Source organism: Martes martes (assembly GCF_963455335.1).
Source record: "Martes martes genome assembly, chromosome: 3".
Taxonomy (NCBI): domain Eukaryota; kingdom Metazoa; phylum Chordata; class Mammalia; order Carnivora; family Mustelidae; genus Martes; species Martes martes.
The window spans coordinates 122,968,205-122,985,635 of record NC_137890.1 but is presented as its reverse complement, the minus strand read 5'-3'; the positions used below and the strand labels follow the sequence as shown (position 1 = coordinate 122,985,635).

General features: G+C 41.7%; 1 protein-coding gene across 1 annotated transcript in view; it reads right to left on the bottom strand.

Moving 5' to 3' along the window:
- The window catches only part of TTN (titin), a 272,495-nt gene that overhangs the window by 50,944 nt on the left and 204,120 nt on the right, over positions 1–17,431 (bottom strand). Inside the window, exons 272-301 of the mRNA XM_080798480.1 lie at positions 17,102–17,404; positions 16,720–17,001; positions 16,331–16,630; positions 15,935–16,237; positions 15,524–15,832; positions 15,131–15,412; positions 14,712–15,011; positions 14,332–14,625; positions 11,283–14,249; positions 10,641–10,961; positions 10,256–10,540; positions 9,859–10,158; positions 9,262–9,564; positions 8,733–9,008; positions 8,330–8,629; positions 7,930–8,232; positions 7,461–7,760; positions 6,518–6,805; positions 5,860–6,156; positions 5,469–5,771; positions 5,052–5,357; positions 3,896–4,183; positions 3,513–3,803; positions 3,135–3,422; positions 2,379–2,966; positions 2,183–2,287; positions 1,565–1,762; positions 1,179–1,475; positions 501–1,088; positions 107–409 (exon numbers count right to left, since the gene is read on the bottom strand). Coding sequence (XP_080654606.1) covers positions 107–409; positions 501–1,088; positions 1,179–1,475; positions 1,565–1,762; positions 2,183–2,287; positions 2,379–2,966; positions 3,135–3,422; positions 3,513–3,803; positions 3,896–4,183; positions 5,052–5,357; positions 5,469–5,771; positions 5,860–6,156; positions 6,518–6,805; positions 7,461–7,760; positions 7,930–8,232; positions 8,330–8,629; positions 8,733–9,008; positions 9,262–9,564; positions 9,859–10,158; positions 10,256–10,540; positions 10,641–10,961; positions 11,283–14,249; positions 14,332–14,625; positions 14,712–15,011; positions 15,131–15,412; positions 15,524–15,832; positions 15,935–16,237; positions 16,331–16,630; positions 16,720–17,001; positions 17,102–17,404 — 11,868 coding nt within the window. The remainder of the gene's footprint in view (positions 1–106; positions 410–500; positions 1,089–1,178; positions 1,476–1,564; positions 1,763–2,182; positions 2,288–2,378; positions 2,967–3,134; positions 3,423–3,512; positions 3,804–3,895; positions 4,184–5,051; positions 5,358–5,468; positions 5,772–5,859; positions 6,157–6,517; positions 6,806–7,460; positions 7,761–7,929; positions 8,233–8,329; positions 8,630–8,732; positions 9,009–9,261; positions 9,565–9,858; positions 10,159–10,255; positions 10,541–10,640; positions 10,962–11,282; positions 14,250–14,331; positions 14,626–14,711; positions 15,012–15,130; positions 15,413–15,523; positions 15,833–15,934; positions 16,238–16,330; positions 16,631–16,719; positions 17,002–17,101; positions 17,405–17,431) is intronic.

The following is a 17,431-nucleotide window of genomic DNA, read 5'->3' as shown; positions in this document are numbered from 1 at the left end:
ACAGAAGCAAAGACACAAAAGTGTATGTTAGGAGTTTGGCTTTTGGATAACTTCGCTAAAATAGTGGCATTCTCAAATGAGTGTTGTTAAAAAAAAAAATACAAACATGCTACGTCTTTCATCAGAACAGGTTTTGAAGCATCACTGGGTGGACCAATTCCTGCTTTGTTTTCTGCACTGACACGGAATTCGTAGGTGTTTCCTTCTTGCAGTCCTGTTACTTTGCATCTGAGATCTGAAACTGGCGTCTTTGTTGCTCTCACCCATCGCAAGCTTTTCTTTTCTCTCCTTTCAACATGATATCCTGTGATTTCGCTACCACCGTCATCCACTGGTCTTTTCCAACTGACGGTGGCAGTGTTTTTAGTGACATTTGATATTTCGGGTTTTCCAGGAGGGCCAGGGGGACCTGAAAAGAAAGCAAATGTATGAGAAATCCATGCCTTCATAAACTGGGCTGCAAATGTTAACAAGTCAGTTCCCTTATATGCTCTACATACCAAATCTGTCCACCATTTTGACAGGTTCAGACTGTACAGGTTCTCCTTTCCCATATTGGTTTACAGCTGAGACCCGGAAGAGGTACTCATTTCCTTGGATAAGTTTGGTGGCCACATGCCTACAAGACTGAATATCTTCAGCAACCACTGTCCACAAAAGTCGACTGGTTTCTCTCTTTTCAAGAACATAGGACTTTATTGGTGAGCCGCCATCCTCCAATGGAGGTGTCCACGTGAGTGTTGCTTTTTCAGCAGAAACATTACTGATTTCAATGGGACCTGGGGGACCAGGTACATCGAGGACTGTTACCTTCACATGTTCCTCCTTTGTGCCAAAAGGATTGGTAGCAGTAATGGTATATTCACCAGCATCTTTTCTAGTGGCATACTTGACAGTAAGCATGGAAGATGTTGGGGTCGAAGATATCTGAACAATATCTGATGGTCTCATGTCTTTTCCTGCCCTAGACCAACTCGACTTTGGAAGGGGCTTGCCAAGAATGCTAATGGCACTCAAAACAATGGTATCTCCTGCCTTAATTGTCAGCCCATCTTTTATTGTGGGATCGAGGACAATGGTTGGTGCCTCTGCAAAGAAAAAAAATACATTTTAATCAGCAAAGAAAGGAAGCTTAATTTGCTATTTTTTATATGCATAAAAAGTAAAATTAGACCCACCATATTCATCCTTGCAAATAATGGTTCCTGTACTTTCTGATGGAGCACTGATAGCACCTGCTGTGTTCTTCGCTCTAACTCTGAATTCATATTTTCCACCTTCAACGAGGTCAGTTACAGTAAAGGCACAATCTGGGACATTAACATGGTTGGCTTTCGTCCAAGATTTAGAAGGTAGATCGCGCTTCTCCACTATATATCCAGTCAACTTATGACCACCATCATATTTGGGTTCAGTCCAAATGAGGGTCACTGAATTCCTTGTTACATTAATAACCTCAGGTTTGCCAGGAGGATCTAAAGCAAAGCAAAAAAAGCCAGTCGAATACCAATTTTTTTTTTCATGCAGAAAACACACCTGGGCTTTCCTTTGTATAACGACTTACCAATTGGATCAAGTGCCACAACAGGCTCTGATGGCAGGCTTGGCTTGCCGACTCCTGCTAAATTGATTGCCATGACTCGGAATTCGTACTCAAGACCTTCGGTTAATCCTGTCACTTTGAAGTCTTTCATCCTAATAGGAGTCTTGTTAGCTCTCTTCCACAAAAGGCTGTTTCTCTCCTTGAATTCAATATGATACCCTACGAAAAAAAAAAGACCTAGTGAATTTGTCAATTCAGGTAGAAAATACTGATTTTTAAGTACATGTTTTTGGCCAAATGGTTTATATGTGGACATAATATGGAATAAATAGTCACTCTTGCTGGGCTATACTCTTATTTCTAGGCACTTTTTTTTTTCTCTTGGTTTCTGTGTATTTATTGCACCTTCTGTTGAAAAATTCTAACTTAAAAAAATCACTATGAAAGCCTTTAACTATTAGGAGATTTCTCATTGAAATCAAGTGTTAACTAATGCTTAATGTACTGAAAGGAAAAAACAATTACTGTATTTGCAGATTGTGCTATAACAAAGGAGCATCCATTCAGTTTGTTTTTCAGGGAGGAAAATTTGGAAGAAACATTAATGTAAAAGCTATAGGAGAAGAGCAAATGAAATACCTGTAATGGGAGAGCCACCAGTTTTCCTGGGGTCAGTCCAAGTTAGCGATACCGAATCATGTCTGACATCCACAATATTGGGCGGTGGGGGAGCATCAGGCACATCTAGGAAAAAGTAGATGATGCAAGATTTATAATAGGGAACTTTTCTCAAAAACATGTTTTGCTTTGTGTTTTCTGACTCTGAAACACTCACCAAATGGATGTTTAGCAACAATTGGCTCTGATTTCAGGCCTTCGCCTACACCATATTTATTTTCGGCACTGACTCTGAAGGTGTATTCCACGCCCTCATGAAGTCTGGTTACTCTGAAGGTGGTTTTCTGGACAGCTGAGGCACATGTCACCCACTTGTTGTTTATAGAATCTCTCTTCTCTAGGATATAGTTGGTGATTTCAGAACCTCCGTCATCCTTTGGAGGACCCCACTTTAAGGTCATGGCTTCTGCTGTGACTTCATCAAATTTGATTGGTCCCGTGGGGATGCCAGGCTTGCCAACAACTTTTATAGAGAGAGTTCCTTCCTTGGTGCCGGCAACGTTCTTCAGTGTGATTGTGTATTTTCCAGCATCAGATTTTTGGCAATCATGTACCACAAGAGTTGTGTTAACTGCAGTTGACTCAACACTGACCCTTGTGTCAGTTGGTAGAGGATCTTCCCCTTTCTTCCAGGATACTGATGGAGGTGGCTTGCCTTTTATGGGGATCTTAAGATGGAAGTTGCTGTTTTCTTTAGCCAAGTAGCACAAATCAGGTATGTCCTTTAAGTCAAGGTCAGGAGCCACTGTAAAATAGCAGAGATAAATTATTGTCATTTTTCAGACCAGGCAATTGATTTTTTTCAGATCATTATAAATTTTAAAGGATTTTCAGATAAGCCAGTGAGTAGGGCTCAAGAGTGCACTTTTGAGGACAATAAAGGGAAAATGAAGATGCATGGGTAAAGGCTTACCAACATCATCCTTTGCCACAGCAGTGATTTCACTTGGGGTTCCTTCTCCGTTTTCATTCTCAGCACTCACTCTGAAGGTATATTCCTTGCCTTCAGTCAAATCTTTTGCAGAGTACTGTAAGTTCATTGATTTCATAACACGTTGCCACTTATTGTCTTCAGTCAGGAAATCTACTACATATCCGGTAATTCGGCTGCCACCATCACTGCGAGGCTTTTTCCAGCCTATGCTACAAGACGACTTAGTTACAGATAGCACTTTCAGGTCCACAACTGGTCCAGGGGTTTCTAAAGCAAAGAAGAAATGATAAGACTTAGCCCAAGATAACCAAGGTCAGAGGTCACTCAAAGTGATGGGATAGTAGCTCATTTGCTTACGGGAAGCTTTGACGGCATCACGTGTTTCCCCAGGATCCCCGATGCCATACTCATTTTCAGCAAACACTCTGAAGAAATAGGATTTTCCCTCCTCCAAGTTAGACACTCTGAAGCTTGTTTTTGGGCACTCAGTTGTCACTGTAGACCAGGACTTCCTCTCTGCGTCACGTTTTTCCACCACATAGTTGATGATGGGACTTCCACCATCAATAATAGGAGGATCCCAGGTAATGTAAGCAGAATCTTTAGATATTTCCTTAACAGTGACATTGACAGGTGGCCCGGGAGTATCTGGACAAATCGTGGGTAAATAAGAAATGAATATGTAAAAAATACATAGACTACATTTTTAACATATGATTATTTTCTTCAAATAGACTTACCCAGCACTTTCACTACAATGGTATATTCCTTTTTGCCACAGCTGTTCTCCAGAGTCAAGATATATTTTCCTGCATCATATTTGTTCACATTTTCACAGCGCAAGAAGGTGTCAAAGTCCGTTGATTTTATGTCAAGTCCGATCCTTTCTCTTAGATTGACGTTCGGTTTAGACCAAGTTATCTTTGGAGGCGGACGTCCTTTTACTGGTACATACAGTCTCATTGTAACTCCAGCACGTAATATGAGTGTTTTCCTCAAATCGGCATCGAGTTCTCCCTCAGGTGGGACTGTTTGAAGTAATAATTTAATGGTCAAGTGTGTTTCCGAGGACTAGCCTTATCACTCCTAAAGTATGTTTCTTTTCCAGAACTGATTTCTAGGTCTTTAAAAAATTCTTAGTATGATCCTCAAAACTTCTGTATTTCAGTACTCTGTAGTGGTTTTTGATCTTTCTATATTCTGATATCCTGTAGGCTAAACCAAGTTTTCCCTGAAGGATCTGTACCTCCTCTCCTCCTTTTCTCATGAACTTCCATACTCTCAAACTCACTCTCTATTAAATATAGACAACTGATTCTTGGCTCTCTTCCATTCTTGTTTTTCTTTTCTATATTCAGTGAAGGCTCTCTGATGATACTCTGGCTCTCTTTCCTTATTTCATCATGGGAAGAAAAATACATAGAGGGTGAAGTATTATACCAAGTAATTAAAAATAAAGGGAGAAATGGTTATGGGAGATAAGAAAATAGAAGAAATGGTGAAATGGAAATTAGGATGGAGAGTCTGCAATTACATACTTATGAAAAGGGGTAGGTTAGAAGATGAAAAAAAAAACATTAGAATGACAAATAGCTCACTACTTAGTTTAAAAAAACACTTTGTTTTCAGGATAAAATCCTATATTCCATATTCTTTTGAAGAAATGAATTCTCACACAAGCGTGAATATGAAAAGCTTTTCAGCCACAGATAAGTTGGCATTCCATTTGATCTGTGTAGGATACCATACAGTACCAACCCAGCTCTCCATTACAAGGTACTCCTAGAGTTACCAACTCGAACGCTCATAAATAAACAAATCTACCTAAGGGAGTTCTATACTGCCTTTCATAATATGACTGATGAGGAAAACTCTATTTCTGCTGGTAATACTCACTTAAGATGTCCTTGGGACAGTGTTTGTCTGGCACATCACTGGGGTCGCTGTATCCAATCTTATTAACAGCATACACACGGAACTGATATTCTGTGTCTTCCATTAGGCCGGTAACCTCAAAGCGGGTTTTCTGCAGCTTCTCTGGTAAATTGCACCTCACCCAGTTATCAGAGTCAGCTCGTTTTACTTCAACAAGGTAGCCAATGATAGGGCTACCACCGTCATAGGCTGGCTTGCCCCAAGATAGACTCACGGAGCTACGGGTTGTATCGTATACTTTAGGAAAAGCTGGTGGGCCAGGTGGATCTGAGGATAAATAACAGAAAAATTTCATTAAAAATCTCATTTTTAATGTTGTTAATGGTTGTTCATGGTTGATTACAACATAAGATAGGGGACTCTTTCATGAAAACTTACACAGGGGGTCCCGGGCATAAACAGCTTTGGATGCATCACTGGGTTTCCCCGGTCCAGCCTTATTTATAGCGGTAACTCGGAACTCATATTCGGTGCCTTCTTGGAGACCTGTTGCTTTTATGGTTCTTTCTATAACAGGTTTTCTGTTGACTTTAGTCCAGTTAACTGCCTGTGTTTCTCGCTTTTCAACCAAATAGCCAGTGATGGGTGAGCCGCCATCATCTGCTGGTGGTTTCCAGCTCACTGTCATGTGATCTTTGGTTATGTTGCTAATAACAGGAGGATCACAGCGCCCAGGTGGGTCTGCAGAGATGGATTGAAAAGTTACTGTGTCAGTCTAAAAGGTAATCTTTAAAAAGTCAAATGAAAAACCGAAGGAAAATGTTCCTACCATAGGGGTTTTTAGCGATTGCCGGTTCAGTGAAGATTGGATCGCCCACTCCGTATTTATTCTCAGCACAAATTCGGAACTGATATTCATGGCCCTCTATAAGTTTCTCCACGCTGCAGCTGGTGATGGGCACCGTAGCCGAGACTTGTGCCCAGTTGGGCCTGCTTGTTTCACGTTTGTCAACAATATAGTTGGTGATTTCTGAGCCTCCGTCTTCAAGAGGAGGTTCCCAAGAAAGCATTGCACGATCTGCATACATTTTGTTGATTTTAACAGATGCTGGAGGCCCTGGTTTATCTGGAAGAGTACGAAAGACAAGTGAAGTCTTTCACTAACACATGTGAAATGGGGAATGAGTAGACTGGAGTTCTGGAGACCTGACTGCAGTCTTACATTGTCATTAACTTCCTGTATGACCTTAGAAAGTACGTAATTTTTCACAACCTTAATATCCTCATACGTAAGATATGTAACTGGAATATATCACTTCTAACACTCTTTCCAACTCTAAAATGCCACTGCCCTGTGATGAGATTAATTCTCTGATTACAAACGATATATCAGGAAATATATCTTTTCTCACATATGATTTTGTAAATTCTGTTACATCACATTAACCAAAGTGAAATATGAGAGTCTAAGTAAGTGCATTAGTTACCTAACACCTGAAGCTTAATTGTGGCTGATTTGGAACCACTCGAATTTTCAGCAGTAATGGTATAGTCGCCTGAGTCCTTCCGGTTCACGCTGAACAGCTCCAGGGTGCACAGGTTCCGCTTCATGGCCATCTTTATGCCTTCCCCTGGCTTCAGCACCGTGCCCTCTTTCTTCCAAGAGACGGTTGGCATTGGTTTACCAAAGACAGTAGCATCCAGGCAAACATTGGTTCCAGCTTTCACGGTAAGCAGACCTTTCATAGCCACACTTAGTTCTATCCTAGGAGGAACTGGAAAGTAATAAGATCAGGATTTAATGTAAGCAAAGCTATATCATATCATTCTTGTTAATAAAAGTAGGAAATTCATATTTCAAGGTGGGATTTTTATTTATTGTAAAAGAATATAGGTTTAGGGGCTCCTGGGTGGCTTAGTCGGTTAAGCATCCAACTCTCGATTTCAGCTCAGATCTTGGGGTTGTGAGATCAAGCCCTGCATCAGGCTCTGTGCTCAGTGAGGAATCTGCTTGAGATTCTCTCTCTCTCTCTGCCCCCCATTGCACTCTTTCTCTCTCCCTCTAAATAAATCTTAAAAAAAGAATATAGGTTTAATAAGAAGTTTGATAATGCTTAAAGCATAAAAAAAGTAAATATCTTCCATAATTCCAACATCCTTCAATTTTCACTATGACATTTGGTGCATTTCCTTGTCATCTCTGCCTGTGTATGGTTGAAATTACAAGGTCCTCACAGTTTTGTACTGTTTTTTTTTTTTAGTTTACTGTGTTATTAAGATTCTCCATAATCGTAATTTTTAGTTGTCTGTATACAAAGTACCTATCATTTTCCTTGTTTTTCTTCCCTCCCATGATGTATATTTTATTTTTATTTAAGAGAAAGAAAAATACATTTCTGTTGAGTATTATAGGCAAAGGTGGAATTTTACCATTTTCTGCCTGGATGGTCACTGGATCAGAAGGTTCGGAGGGCTGGCTGATGTTTACTGCAGTCTTGGCAATTGCTCTAAATTGATACTGAGCATTCTCTTCTAAGCCAGTGACTGTGTACTCTTCCTGGGGAATCTGGTGAGGTGAGGTATTGCACCGTACCCACTTATCACCAGGAAGTTTGCAAGCTTCTACAAAGTATCCAATAATTTTGCTGCCTCCATCATGTTTTGGACGAGCCCAGATGAGGGATACAGTACTCTTGGTAACATCAATAACTTCAGGCTTTCCAGGAGGATCTGAAACCATAAGAGGTATTCTTAGCGTTTATCTTAATAGCAGAAGTTACAAACTTCCATATTTCAAAGTATCACCCAGAAATATTGAGAATATCTCTGAATAGAGTAATAATCCTCAGAGACTTTGAGATTTAAATATGCTCCCATAATACTAACAAAAATTACTCACCAACTGGCATTCTTGCGGTTACGTATTCTGTTGGTTTGCTGGGTGGGCTGGATCCAGCTTTGTTTAGCGCATAGATTCTGAATGAATACTCGAGACCTTCTATGAGGCCAGCACAGGGATATTCAGTTGACCGGACAGGAGTATCATTAGCTTTCACCCAGAGCAAGCTGTTTCTTTCTTTGCGTTCGATCAGATAACCAGTGATGGGACTCCCTCCATCACTGTCTGGTCTGTCCCATGCCACAAATATGCAGTCTTTGTTGACTTTAGTGACCCGTGCATTCTTCGGTTCACTAGGAACACCTGGAGAGGAGGAGAAGGGAGATGTTAGTTTTTTTTTTCCTTAAGTAACAGACTGGAAAGAAAACAACTTTTTATTTCCTCCCTGAAAGAAACCTACCAAATGGGTACTTAGCCAGCATCTTTGGAGATGTGAGAGGCTCTGAAATGCCAAATCGATTTTCAGCACGGACCCGGAAGATATACTCCTGGCCTGGGATCAGTTTTCCAACTCTGCAGGAGGTTTTTGTCACTGAGGCAAGAGCCGTCACCCAGTCGCCTCGGCTCACGTCACATTTCTCCACTATGTAATTGGTGATGTTACTACCTCCATCCTCCAGAGGGATGTGCCATGATAGGGAGCAAGCATCAGCGTCTATCTCAGAAATGTCAAATGGGGGCTGAGGGGGCCCAGGAGCATCTGCAGAAACCAAGAGAGAGAAATATAAGAACAAGGATTTGACAGGAAGAAAATGTTTCTGATCATCATATCTAGGTAGCCATTTGTCTAAAGCTTAACCTACCCATGACGGTAACTTTGATTTTCTGAGTGTCTGTCCCAGAGCTGTTCTCTGCAGTGAGGCTGTAGTACCCGCTGTCTTTCCTGGTAACATCCTTTATGATCAGGATGGAAGAGGTGTCCGCTTTATGCACTGCCAGGTGACTGGAAGTGACGACGTCATCTTCTCCTTTTTTCCATTTACAGACTGGATTAGGCTTTCCATACACATGGGCTTCAACTCGGAGTTTCTTCCCAGCTTTAATAGTAATTTGCTCTGGCATAAGGATCTTTGGAGGCACTAAAAGTAAAACGAAAATTCGTTAAATTTGCAGGGAGGCTAGAGCTCCTCTGGTGGGAGCTCTACTAGTGTTTCTTGGACTGTGGGTGGCAACCCATTAATGGCTTCGAGTTCATGATTGCATTACAGCTACTAGTATTTTTGAAGAAGAATAAGATTACGCCAAAGAGAAAATAGGAGAGTCCAGTCTATTGTGAGAAGAAAATTCTCATGGACTTTTATCACATGATAAAAGGAGATGGCGACCACTTACACAGCTGTTCTTTGGCTTCATATACTCCTTCTGCTTCCCTTGGCAAACTGACTCCAACGGCGTTTCTGGCCGCTACTCTGAATTTATACTTCTTTCCTTCCTTTAGGCCAGTGACGACAAGGCTGAGATCTTTTACCACCGAGTACTCTGTCCAGCGGTCTGCAGGTTGCTCCTCCTCTCTGTAACTGATGATGTAGCCATCGATTTTAGCACCTCCGTCACGCAGGGGAGGTAACCAGGCTAACACAGCACTGTTTTTGGTCATTTCAGTAACTTCTAGTTTCCTTGGGGGATCCGGCTCGCCTAGAAGAAAAATGGGATTCAGAAAAACTGTCCAGGTATGCTAACCCAATCCCTTTTTACTCTACATAAATATTTGAGTATGCTGCTTGCTTGGAAGCATCTGGAAACTGGAGCTCAGTGTGTTGAACATGGGAAGCACAAGATGGGGCAGATTAAAACACTCTTCAATGAGTGAGTTAGAGATTTATTTGTCCTGTTTGGGTTTCTACAAATTAAAGCCCTTTGGTGTGGTAGATGGACGTGTTTCAGTATCTTGAGACTGGAGTGAAAAGGAGGAAAAAGGACGGTCCTTACTCAGAGGATCTGACGCAAGCACTGGTTTGGGGACGTCTGCTGGCACGCCAGGGCCGTATTCATTGACGGCAGTGACTCTGAAGAAGTACTCATTCCCAGGCACAAGGTTGGTGACTTGGAAGCTCGTTTTCTTGACTTCCGGGGTAACTGTTGACCACGTCTTTCTTTCTGCTTCACGCTTCTCCACAATGTAATGTGTCACTTGGCTCCCACCATCATTCTCAGGAGGGGCCCAGGAAATGTGGCATGATGTTTTAGTGACATCCGAAACTTTTAAATCAGTCACAGGTCCAGGAGTATCTGTAAAGAACCACAAAATCAGATATACAGGTCTCTTCAGCCTTCTTCTTAACTAATGCGTTTTCGAAGGGGAAGAAGGAGCTTGTTAGTAGCTCACCTAATACTCTGACATTCACAAACACGGCCTTTTCTCCTGCTGGGTTCACAAGTGTCAAGGAATATTTTCCCGAGTCATCACGGGTGGAATTGGGGATGACAAGGAAGGCCATCGTGTCCACCAGATCAACTTGTCCTTTTCTGACCACATTGTCAATACCCACTCTTCGCCAAGTGACTTTAGGAGCAGGTCGTCCTCTCACTATGGCAAATAGTCGGATAGGGCATCCTGCTCTCACTATGACCAGTTTTCTCATGCTGGCATCCAGATCAATCTCCGGAGGTTCTGCAAATGATATGAAAACCATTAGTTGACTTTTCGGAATGTGGGGAAATCATGCAAGAAGTGTAGAGTGAATGAATCCTAGGACAAAATAGGGTCTCACCGAGGATTTCTTTGGGTTTAATAGCATCCTTTAGTTCGGCAGGGCGCCCAATGCCAGCTTGGTTTTGGGCACACACCCTGAACTCATATTCCTGGTTTTCATCCAAGCTGGTAACAGTGAACTCCATGCGAACAAGTTGTGCAGCAGCATTGCACCTTTTCCAGCCTTCATCAGGGGATGCATCTTCTCGTTTTGGTCTCATCTCCACAACATATCCAATTATTGGCGCGCCACCATCATACACTGGTTTTCCCCATCCAAGAGTTATGGAACTTTTGGTTGTGTCGACCACTTTGAGATTGGTTGGTGGACCAGGTGGTTCTGAAAATAGTAAATATATAAGAATGAATATACCCATCATTAATTCTTACTGGTGATACTCCAATGTGTAGTTTATATTATAAAGTAGTCTATTTTCAGTTAATCAAAGATAGGACGTTCAACTTCTCAATCACTGAGTCCTTATTTCCCTTTATAAATTTAGAATCTACTGTTGTTTGTACATTTTAGGTGATTTGGTAAAAGATCTACCTGGAAGAATATTGGCTAAAGTTTTGAAGTCATGGATTTAACTTATTTGTCTAATACTTCTGTGCTCGGGATTAAGATTTGCTGCTATATTAGAAAAAAAGAACATCATACCTATGGGGTCTTTTGCCACCACTGGCCTTGAGGGCAAGCTTGGTTCTCCAATTCCAATTTCATTTTCTGCCTTGACACGGAACTGATATTCATGTCCTGGGAGGAGGTTCTGTACTTTGAGACGTCTCTCGGGGATTGCACTCTTGTTAACAGGGACCCATCGTACTGAATGTTTTTCCTTTTTCTCCAAAAAGTATCCTGTGATGGATTTTCCACCATCATATTCAGGTGGATTCCAAACCACAGTCATCTCTTCTTTGCTTACTTTGGTGACTTCTGGAGGATCTGGGCGACCAGGTCTATCATATTTGGTTTTTGCAACGACTGGTTTACTTTCTGTTGGAGGCCCTGTGCCTATTTTATTTTCTGCACGGACTCTGAAAATATATTCATTTCCTTCTATGAGACGTGTTACTGTAGCACCGGGTGTTAAGACATTAGCAGAATAGGTGGACCAAACCATTCGCTTACTCTCACATTTTTCTAGAATATAATTTTGGATTTCACAGCCACCATCATCCTCTGGTGGATCCCAGCGAATAGTACACCGATCACTGGACACATCAGTAATTTTCAGATTTCTTACAGGACCAGGCTTATCTAAAACATTGACAGTGGCATAGGCCACAAAACTGCCAGCCGTGTTAGTTGCTGTAATTACATATTTACCGCCATCACTTCGCTTTGCTTTAGAAAGAGAAAATTTGGATGAATCAGCACTGGTATCAATCTTGACCCTTGGTGATCTTGTTAAGTCTGTAGCATCTTTGTCCTTGGTCCATAAAACTTCTGGGAATGGTTTGCCTCTAACACCTGCCTCAAGTCTAATGGTGTCCCCTGCTTTGACAGTCAGCACGCCACTTAATTTCAGATCAAGTACTGGTTTCTGTAAGTCTTCCTTCACAACAACTTCCTCTGTCTTCACCCAGTCACTTTCCCCACCTTCATTCTTTGTTTGCACTCTGAACTCATAAATCTGGTTTTCAACACATCTGTCAACCATGTAATGGGTTTCTTTAATGCTTCCTTTATGCACTCTTTCCCATTCATCGGAGCCCTTCAGCCTCCTCTCAACATGATAGGACAGATTTGGGCTACCACCATCATAATCTGGCCGCCGCCACTTGAGATAGACAAATGTCTTTCCTTTATCTGCAATGTGAAGGTTTTCAGGCTCACCTGGCCTATCAATAGGGTTAATAGCCAGAATTGGAGTTTTCGTTTCAATGGTTGGACCAACTCCTACTTTATTCTCTGCACAGACTCGGAAATAGTATTCGTTGTTGGCTAAGAGGTTGGCCTTAATTAATCGCTTAGTGGCATCTGAAGCAACAATTGACCAGCCTTTCTGGTTTGGTTTGCGATATTCTACTATGAAATTTGTTATTTCTGAGCCACCGTTATCTAGTGGGTTCTCCCAAGAAATTGTACAGTTTTCTTTGGTTACATTGCTAACCCTTAAATTCTGGCAAGGCCCAGGTCTGTCAAGAACATTAACAATGGCGGAACCTTGGGCATGCCCACTGGTATTCTTGGCTGAGATAATATACTTGCCATGATCAGCTCTAACAGCATCTTTAATCTGTAACTCAACACGAGGTAGATCATGAATTATGTCAACCCGCTTTTCTCGGACCAATACTTTGCCTTCCTTGGACCAAGTTATGTCTGGATCAGGTCTGCCTCTGACTCGAGCAAGAATGCGGATAGTTTGGCCCACTCTAACGGTAATAACATCACGACAAGTAACATCAAGTTCTACTTCTGGAGGATGAAGGATGTCTTTTGCAATCACAGATTCTGCTAGTTCTCTTGGCTCTCCCTCTCCCACAATATTAGCTGCCTTTATACGGAATCTGTACTCATTTCCTTCAACTAGTCCAGGTACCCTACAGGCACACTGCCTAATGAGTTCATCTTTATTAATCCTATTCCACTGTGTTGTACCAGGTTTCTGACATTCCACTACGTAGCCTAGAATGGGGCTGCCACCATCACTGAGAGGCTTTGTCCATACCAAGTCAGCTGTTTCTTTGGTCTTGTCTTTCAGTTTAGGATTAATTGGTGGTCCAGGTGGTTTGATGGGTCGGCAAGCTTTTATTGGGTCGGAACTTGGCGATGGATTGCTTAGTCCTGCAAGATTTTCAGCAAAAACCCTAAACTCGTATGTATTTCCCTCATAGAGTCCAGTCACTCTAAACTTCAGGTCAGGTATGGGTGTTTTGTTGACTCTCACCCATTTGCCAGTTATTTCTCGACGTTCCACATAGTAACCAATTATTGGACTGCCGCCATCAGATTTTGGCAGTGTCCAAGACACTGTTGCAGCATTTTCAGTAATGTCAGTAACTACTGGTTTACCAGGAGGAGATGGAGGACTAAACTTATGTTTAGCAACAGTAGGAACGGAGTCAAGGGGAGGACCAACACCCATCTTATTCTCTGCTCTGACTCGGAAAATATATTCACAGCCTTTTTGCAGATGTGGGATTTTCAGCTTTGTCTTACTGCTTCCTGATGAGACAACACCCCATGTGCCTTTCCTTGTATCTTGTTTCTCAACAATATAATTTATCACAGGGCTTCCTCCATCATCCTTTGGTGGCTGCCATGAGATAGTCATATATTCTGGGGTAACATCTAGAATATTAATAGGACCTGTTGGTGGACCAGGAACATCAAGAACAGTAAGATGTACAGCTACTGTTTTGGTGCCAGCTGCATTGGAAACTGTGATTTGATATTCCCCAGTGTCTCTCCTTAAGCAGTTCTTAATAGTAAGTACGGATGAGAAGCTGTCAGTTTCAACTGTGTAGTGTTCATCTGTTTTGATCTCACTCCCATCCGTTGTCCACTTGGCAGTGGGAATGGGTACACCTCTTATGATGGCAGGGAACCTGACTGTAGTTCCAGCTTTCACCACAAGGCCTTCAATTAATTTCACATCTAGTTCCACGGATGGAGGCACTGGAAAGTGAACATGAGAAAATTAGATGTTGATTTTCACAATGTGAATTAAGAAAAAAAATAATGTCAGTCCAAAAATTACCTAGTTTTTCTTGACATTCTATTGGGATAGTTGTGTCAGGGAGACCAAGACCCACAATATTTTCAGCTTTTACACGGAATCTATACGTCTTTCCTTGCTGTAGTCCAGTAACGACACACTCTAAGTTTGTCACAGTCTTGAACTTAATCCAGTCTTCAGTGCCCTCTTCTTGATATTCCACCAAATAGCCAGTGATTGGGGAGCCACCGTCACGATCAGGCTTATTCCAAACAAGTGAGACTTCAGTCTTGTCTACATCTACATGGTGTAAGTTTTTCGGTGGCCCTGGGGGATCTTTTCAAAAGAAGAAGTTATGATGAGTGAATAATATTCTCAGAGACAGTCAGAGAAAACCTCTGTATCCAGAGAAAGCAACTTACGGAGAGGATCCAGAGCCTTGATGGGTTTAGGTGTTTCAACGAAAGGACCACGTCCGTACTGGTTCTCTGCAGCTACCCGGAAGAGATACTGATTGCCTTCAGTAAGGTGTTTAGCCATGTGACTCTTTTTCTTGGATGTAGCTGAAAGAGGTGACCACTGGGAGGTGGCAACATCTCTCCTCTCAACCACGTAATTTGTAATAACAGAACCACCATCATCCAGTGGTTCTTTCCAAGTAAGATAACAAGAGTCTTTCCTAATTTCACTGACTTCCAGATCTCTAGGTGGCCCCGGCTTATCTGAAAGTGTTAAATAATGAAGTTATAATAAGTGATTTAACCCAATAACAGCTCAAAATGTATCAAAATTTATTTTTAATATGTTATTACATTAAATACATAAGTATGAAAATTCGCACCTAATACGAGGACTTTTACTGAGACAGTTTTTGAACCAGCTGGATTCTCCACTGTTAAAGAATAAATTCCGCCATCTTCATGGGCAGCATTAGGAATTTCAAGCTTGCTACCAACTGGAGTAACATCGATTCTTGCTTTAGTTGGAGCTTCTCTGTCTCCTTTCTTCCAAGTTACTTTTGGGAATGGCACACCTTTGATGACAGCACTAAGTCTTAGAGTATCACCAACCTTTATGTGTTGTTCTCTTGCCATGTTGGCATCGAGAATCAACTCTGGGGGTTCTGGAATAAAGCAAATAATACTTTCAGATTTGATTTATGTATTTTACAACGAAGCATATACAAAGAGACACCTATCTTCTTTGCTATTATAGCTGAGATGATTTTACTCACCAAGTCTGTCTTTTACTAGCACTGGCTCAGGAATATAAGCTGGATCCGATTCACCAGCTTCGTTGACTGCCAATACCCTGAACTTATAGGTTTGACCATCCCGAAGACCGGTGACTTTATACTTAGTTTCAGGACATGACTCAGGAGTGTAATTAGCTCTCTTCCACTCTTCATCTCCAACTTTCTGGTACTCAACAATATAACCCAGAATCTTGCTCCCGCCATCATGACGTGGTGGCTGCCAGGTTAGATCAACTGAATTACACGTTGTATCAATTGCTTCAGGATTAATTGGTGGACTTGGTTTAGCTATGTAATAAAAGAAAAAAAAAAAACCCAAAAAGGAGTTAGAACACAGCCACAAACAAAGTTGGATAACGTGAAGACGGAATGAATGCTTTAATATTGTACCAATTGGATCTTTAGCAAAGACTGGTTTGGATGGTGGGCTTGGATCACCAATACCAATTTCATTTTCTGCAGCAACCCGGAATTCATACTGACACCCTTCTAGAAGATCAGGGACCCTGAATTTAGTGTACGGATGGATAGGCTCTTTGGTAACTCTAGCCCATCGTTTCGACATAGTTTCCCTCTTTTCCAGGATGTAGTTTGTGATGGGCTTTCCTCCATCATTTGGCTTGTTCCAGGTTACTAACGCAGAGTCTTTGGTAACCTCTGTGACAATGGGCTGCTCTGGTGCATCAGGAACCCCTACGACAAACATTAGCAGAGCGTGTTAGAAATGTCATTTTCTATACTAACAATATTCAACAGAGAATCACTAAAAGGAAATGTAATGCATACTGAAACGATCTTTGGCTTTCATTGAATCAGACACCAGAGGATCACTTATTCCATATAGGTTTTCAGCATATATCCGGAAAATATAATCTTTTCCTTCAAGGAGTTTAGGAACTTTGCATGTTGTTTTAGCACTTGCAGATGTCACAGGCATCCAAATGTCTTTGCCCACCTCCTTCTTCTCAATAATGTAATTGGTAATTTCACTGCCTCCATCATCTAAAGGTGGCTTCCAAGAGATAACCATGTAATCTTTGGTCACCTCATCAAAAATAACTGGTCCTACTGGTGGTCCAGGACGGTCTGCAGAAAAAAACACAGCCCAAAATGTAATTGCCCATTCTGCTTTGGAAAGAACAGAATATCTATTCTTCTTGCTAAAGGATACTTACCAACAACATTGACTTGACAGAACCCTTTCCTGGAGCCTGTACTGTTCTCCACAACCACACAGTATTTGCCGGAATCTGAACGTTTGGCCTTGATCTTCTCTAGAGCCAGTGTTGTTGGAGTGGTCTTTATCTGAGTGCGATCATCCTCCAGCACATCAGCTTCATCTTTGAACCAAGTAATTTTAGGCTTTGGTTTGCCTGAGTAACGGCCAGTGAGAGCAAAAGCTTCACCAACCCGAACTGTGAGCTTATCTCTGAAGTCGAGGTCAAGGGTTGGAGGAGCTGAAATTGTAATTATACAGGCAAGTCAGTTTTACTGATGTCTTATGGCAAATCTGTAAGTGTACAAGTTTTCAGAGTATGAATTGCATTCGACACATACCCAGGTCATCCTTGCAAGTGATGGGCTTGGTACAAAACGATGGTTTGCCTTGTCCCACGATATTCACAGCACTGACACGGTACTCATAGGTATCACCTTCCTTTAAGCCTTTCACAGTGTATTTTCTGCTAAGCAAGTTGTCATTTGTAACCTTGTGGAATTTCTCAGTTCCAATGAGGCGGCTTTCTAGGACATAGTTGATAATTTCTGATCCACCATCATACTTAGGAGGATTCCAAGTCAAGGAAACAGAATCTTTAGTAACTTCTTTGACTTCCAGGTCTTCAGGACGCTCTGGTACAGCTGCAAGTAAAATACAGAATTACAATG